The 6,187-nt window shown below is 39.4% G+C and overlaps 1 protein-coding gene across 1 annotated transcript; it reads left to right on the top strand.

Annotated features, from left to right (window-relative positions):
- The first annotated feature begins 3,196 nt into the window (after nucleotides 1-3,196).
- tnnc1b (troponin C type 1b (slow)) lies at nucleotides 3,197-6,019 on the top strand. The gene is made up of 6 exons (XM_026921072.3): nucleotides 3,197-3,378; nucleotides 4,716-4,746; nucleotides 4,894-5,040; nucleotides 5,267-5,381; nucleotides 5,474-5,610; nucleotides 5,706-6,019. Exons 1-6 carry the CDS (start codon nucleotides 3,355-3,357, stop codon nucleotides 5,735-5,737), a joined length of 486 nt encoding a protein of 161 aa, XP_026776873.1. The 5' UTR covers nucleotides 3,197-3,354; the 3' UTR covers nucleotides 5,738-6,019.
- Nucleotides 6,020-6,187: the final 168 nt, after the last annotated feature.

Below are 6,187 nucleotides of genomic sequence, written 5' to 3'. Positions count from 1 at the left end.
ACACTTCTGCGTCTGTCTCCAGCTCTGTATGGCACATGGCCAGTGGCATGTATGTCTGAAAAAGGAGAAGGACATAGGCCAAAAAGAAAGACAGAACTAAATAACCAAGCAAGTAAAAAGAGTGAGACAGGGACACTTATGGAGTGTCTCTTTAGATACTACCCACTGTACAAAATGTTTCTGTTTTAGTGCTATTTTTAATTGGTTTTATTAAATGTGTAAAGCATCGCTACTAACCACTATAAGCTTTATAATTGTTATAGCTTTTATTTAGTTATTACTGTATATTAATATGTCTAATTGACAGGTCACTAAATGAAGTAAGGAATAAACCATGATGGGGCATGCTGTTAAAGAAAAATAACCCACGAAGGGGTGGTGTAATACAGCCTGACACAACGTAGACAAAACTCAATGCTGACCTTTTGAGAATTTAACAGGTTTATCCCGCAGTGCGGTTGAATTCTCAAATCTGATTGGTCAGAAGGTGTTGGTTAATTTTCCGTAACAGCATGGCTCTGACAATAGTGCTGGCTGTAATTCAAATCACAGATTTGTATTAATGCACTCATTCTGACACATTATCATTTCTATAGTAACAACCCATTCTCAGGGACATGTATGGTGGATGCTTCACAACAAGAACTAACTTGTCTCATGGATATTCCACAAAATTAATGTAACTACATATGGTTAAAAGTATCATGTGCTGTCCTTTAATCAATTAAAAAAAACTGGAATTATTGACAAATTAACAGACTTCAGGATGAGCTGAAAATAATCAAATCTGGGGCCCTCCACTTTGTCACATTACCTCAGTATTCATTATTTCCCTATAACCGCAACCATTCACTTTTTATTCCTTACTTAATCTAATGCTCATAGGTTTCATTTAGATTCATAGTTTTAAATGTACATTTTGACACAGTGCAAATGGTTTGGATGCTGTGGGAGGAAAGTTCAGGAATAAAAAGATGTAATGAATGGCTTTAGTAAATATATTTGATGGCAAAAATTTATCTAGTGTACCTAATATTTGAACAGTTGGTTAATGCTCATAAATTTACCCTGTTCTGAGATCATAAGAGGGTCCATGAATATTTTTAGACAGCAGGGGGTTCTGCTGCAAAAAGAATGAGCTCCTGAGGGATTAAATGTTAGGTAAAAGTTTGTAAGCTTAAAGAATGAAAAGTTATGAGAGGTTGACTGTAAGGTCTCTCTCTCTCTCTCCCACACACACACACACACACACACACATGGGGTGACTGCATGGGGGAATGCTGACCACAAAGAATCACTGTAGAGTGAGAGATAGCCCAGTGACTCCATTAATGTTTGCTAAGACGCACAGAGGCTACAACACGGACTACAGCTATATATTGTTTATATAGCAAGTACATGATTTTCCCAACCTCTTCGAGATGGTTTTAATGCTAACGTCAGAAACCAAGTTAGAGATTTGCAGTGGGAGAAGGGAATCCGTTCAAACGACTGGACAGCCAACAAACAAGTGAACACGACCATGAAGCTGACTATGTGGCCAACTTAATTATTTACAATAACAGGCTTCGCCTCTTAGGTTTGCTGGAAATTATGGTTTAGAACAGTGCTTAATTTAAGTTCTTGTGTAAATATTAAAATTCCGTAGCAGAACATATCAAGCGTGTGACCATCCAGCTTTTTTCTCAAATTAGTTGCGGTGAGAAAGTACAAGTTTCCAGCAAGCAGTATGCTCGTGTAAGCCTGAGATGGATTTTTATCCCGAGTCAGTCTCCAAACAAACACAGCCTAGGAACAAGTACAAACCTTGTAATTTTAATCTGACAACCCACACAGACTCCTTTTCTCTCACGAACACGTGCATGTGTGTGTGTGTGTGTGTGTGTGTGTGTGTGTGTCCACATTGAAATAACCCTCTCCACCTGCTGCCCTCCTCCAGGGCTCTCAGCTCAACATGTTCTCAGTGTAAGGTCAGGGTTTGTTATAACCCCTGACTACTGGGCTGTAGCAACACCCACAGTACCACCTTTTTATCTAGTTATTCACTTTAAAGCATAATAATCAGTAACTACTCTGAACTATTATTTTAGAACTGCGTTGAAACTAATAGAAAAGGATACAAGAGTAAAGAAAAGTTGTAACATGCAAACACGCCCTAGATGTTTTCAGTATTAGCCTAAAAAAGGCCTTGGTCTGGTAGATATAATGCTTCAAATTTATTTTTTTGGGCACTAAGGGAATTGGGCAGTTTTTTTTAAACTGTTGTTGAGCTGAAAACAGACCATTTAATCTGGCAACTGTGAGTGAGGTGGCTGTGGTTGGTACAGGCAGGGTGTGGAGAGAACATGGGTACCTAGTACTGCCAGAAACACGTCGACATGTACACATGCTGGGCAGCATCGCTTACAACGTTCCACAAAGGGGCAATGCAAAGGACACATGAATGCTTAAGACTGATATAAAGCTAGATGGTATAAAATTTATTTTTTAATAAATTATAAATATATTTTATAAATTTGCAAATATACGCTGGGTTTTTGTAATGCATTTGTTTTAGCACTCAAGTTTCAGAGATAGAAGGCCAGTACTTGTTAAGGCCAAAGGGCACCAGAACAGCTGCATGAGTAATGACATTAGAGCTGCAACCCTCGCTGGGCCCACCCCTAACTCAGCTATATTGTCTGCATTTAAAACCACATACTACCTTACTAAACAGTATATAAAAACATAAGACCGTTATAGATTGCTGAGTTATTGGCACTGCACTGTTTCATCTTACTCTTTAGTGCATCTATATGTGATCTTGGACAGAGAACATATAGACTACATTAACACCAACAGGTGTGAAAATAACAGTGGCATAACAGTTTGACAAAGGCCTGGCTTTTTATGGCCATTTCCCTTTGTTCGGGGGTCTTCTCTTAGAGGCCTAGTGCTCTTCCCTCGGTGATTGGCAAATGCAGGTGACCGGAGGTTAAGTTTAGAGCTCAATATGGGCCTGCAGGCTGGACAGCCACAGGGAGCAGCACCAAGGACTTATTGTCATAACTGACGTTCTCCTGCCTGTTGTCTCTGACATTCCATCTCTATTTATAGCCTATTCCATCCCTAAGCCCATTCTCTCTTGCCCCTTTTCTTTTCCTATCCATCTCTCTCTCTCAGATAGGAAAGGGGGAGTGACAGCAGACTTTTGTCTTTTCTGAGACACCCATTCCAGGCATAAAGGCCAGAGAAGGTGGCCCTGGGACTCTTTGTCCTCTGTCCACAGTGCTGTGAGGAGTGCTGGATTACCTGAGAAGGACCATCATAGAGAACTACATAGTTTGAGGAAGGGAGTCAGAACCCAGGACAGCCATGGATGATGTATATAAAGCAGCGGTAAGCGATTGTAATGTGTGAAAAGAATCTAGGTTCCTTTTTGAAATGAAAAAGAAGGAAAAAAGTGTGAGCAGCAAAAACCTTGATGATGTAAAATTTTATACAATTTTTACAAAATTTTATAGTCCAAAACTGTGTTAAACATTGATATTCTGAACCTTTTCACTTAAAAAGAGGGTTCCGGAGTGCATTGAGTGTATATTTTCAAAAATGGATTAAGTGAAATCTAACACTGTATGAGCACTCAAGGTTAAACCAACGTTTGGGGTCAGTAGAAAAGCCGGTCAGCAGACTTTGACTTTTTTTTTTTTTTTTTTTTTTTTTACAATGCTATTTATTGATTTTCAGTCAAGGTTGTAATGCTAAACAGAACTATATATTGTACATCATGGTGAGAAATTCTATAGGATACAGACTAATTTATTAACTGGAAATAGCAGCAACAGCTACTGGACCTGAACGTACCTGAAGTTCTAACAGCAGTAATTAAAAGATGCTTTTACCTGCTACCATGGTAACCTTAAATACGACAGACAACAAGATGGTGTTATGGAATGATAAATAAGCAGATTAAAATGATAATATAATGTAATATAACAAAACAGACAATTGTAGAAAAATAAATCTAATATCCCGAAGAACAGGTTCCCAACTCCGCTCCTGGGAACCCCCTGTCGTACACATTTTAGTGCTCTAATACACCCACTTCATCTCAGCTTAATAAGCTGATTAGTTGAATCAGCTGCGTTGGGAGCAGGGAAACACTAAAATATGCAGGACTGGGGTACTCCAGGACCAGGGTTGGGAACCTGTGTCCTAAAGGTTTTGTGTTCCCTTGGAAGAACCTCCTACGTATAATGTGACCACAGAGCGTTTCCCTATAAGAGAGGGGTTCAAGTAAGACTCTTTTATAGAGATCCAAAGAACTCTTGAGGAAAAATAGAATAAGGTAACCGTCATAACCTACAATATTCATGTCAGTGCACATTAAAGGCCTGTGGCCTGATTCTCACTTAAGCCAATTAAGTTCACATTTTAATATCAACACAAATAAATAAGTGCCACATAAAACATAATATGGAAGCTAAAAATATCATACAATAGCTGCTGAATGAGTGGAGGGTCAGAAGGGTGGCGTTACTGAGATTAACAGTGGGTTGTGTCTAGTGTCCAGTGTCTAGGTGTTAGCTTAGATGTCAAAAATAAAATCATGACTTATGTGCGTAAAGAATAGAACCTGCTCAGTATCTGAGGAATGACATCTTTGACATGACATGCTGTATCAGATTACTGTTTAGCTACTGAGCCGTCACCTGTTTATTTCTTTTATACAACAGGTCGAGAATTTAACAGAGGAACAAAAAAATGGTAAGACTTTGTCATTCTCTATTGTAGCTGATTATAGGCCTTGTTCTCTGTTTAGCTCTAGTGTCTTAACAACCCCACTCTAAAGTGATATCAGGTTGTGTGAGATGTATGAAGTCATATGCGTATGTGTTAACGTGTCTCTGGCAGAGTTCCGCGCTGCCTTTGACATCTTCGTGCAGGACGCTGAGGATGGCTGCATTAGCACTAAGGAGTTGGGGAAGGTGATGAGGATGCTGGGGCAGAACCCCACTCAAGAAGAGCTGCAGGAGATGGTGGACGAAGTCGATGAGGATGGTATGCTAGCCACTGACATATTTTGGGTCTTTTTGATGCATTGTACACATTTAGGCTACACCACAAAATAAGGCTCTGTAATTAAAGACCCAGCATGTTCCAAAATAGCAAACAGCTCTTCCAAGAAAAGAAACCTCAAATAGAGCCATAGTTTTACAACTCGTTGTTAGAGCATGAACAAATATCACATCTCATATGAATATGGAGGCTGTGTATTTTTGTGTAGGTAGCGGGACAGTGGACTTTGATGAGTTCTTGGTCATGATGGTGCGCTGCATGAAAGAGGAGAGCAAAGGAAAATCCGAGGAGGAACTGGCCGAGGTCTTCCGCATGTTTGACAAGTAAGGAACATAATGACTTATCACAGCTTCAACAGCTGCAGTTTGTTCATTTGTAGCTTACTACACCAAGTAATTAACATCCTCTCTCAAAGAAATGGAGATGGTTACATTGACCTAGACGAGCTGAAGAACATGCTAGAATCGACAGGCGAGGCCATTACTGAAGATGACATTGAAGAACTCATGAAGGATGGGGACAAAAACAATGATGGCAAAATTGACTATGATGGTAGGTTTAAAGTCTTAGGGAAACCTCAACATTTCTTAGAAATCTGCCAATTTTTTTTGTTAGCTCATTGTGCATATTCCTTCTCAAACCTACAGAGTTTTTGGAATTTATGAAGGGCGTGGAATAAAAAACCTGCCTAGCTGAAGACCCCAACGCAGATTCAACAGCCCCATGTATCACCTCATCATTCCCTGTCCTGGAGCTGGGACATCACCACAGGATCACCATCACCTGTAATTGGAGAGTTGTATGCTCACCAGATATGTTGAAGAAAAAAAAAAAGCTTGCAAGACATGTAAATAATTTGCATTATTATCCATCATGTATTGGTTCTGAATGCTGTATGCCCACCAACAATAACTGTATCTTTCAACATGCCCTCATCAAAACACAAACTTTGTGAGAAAAATCTGCAGTCTGTTCTTTGTAGTCCTGTCATGTTAACTTCCTTTTCAAAGCACCAGTGTTGTCTGGAATACAATGAAGAACTAGACTTAAGACATATTTGGGTGCACTTTGGTGAAGGATGTTGGCCAATACTAATATACATAAGAGTTCTTTTAGATTTAGTAGCTAC

This window comes from Pangasianodon hypophthalmus, chromosome 16 (assembly GCF_027358585.1).
Source record: "Pangasianodon hypophthalmus isolate fPanHyp1 chromosome 16, fPanHyp1.pri, whole genome shotgun sequence".
In the NCBI taxonomy this organism is placed as follows: domain Eukaryota; kingdom Metazoa; phylum Chordata; class Actinopteri; order Siluriformes; family Pangasiidae; genus Pangasianodon; species Pangasianodon hypophthalmus.
The sequence above is the reverse complement of the archived record's forward strand: the minus strand, read 5'-3'. Positions and strand labels throughout refer to the sequence as shown.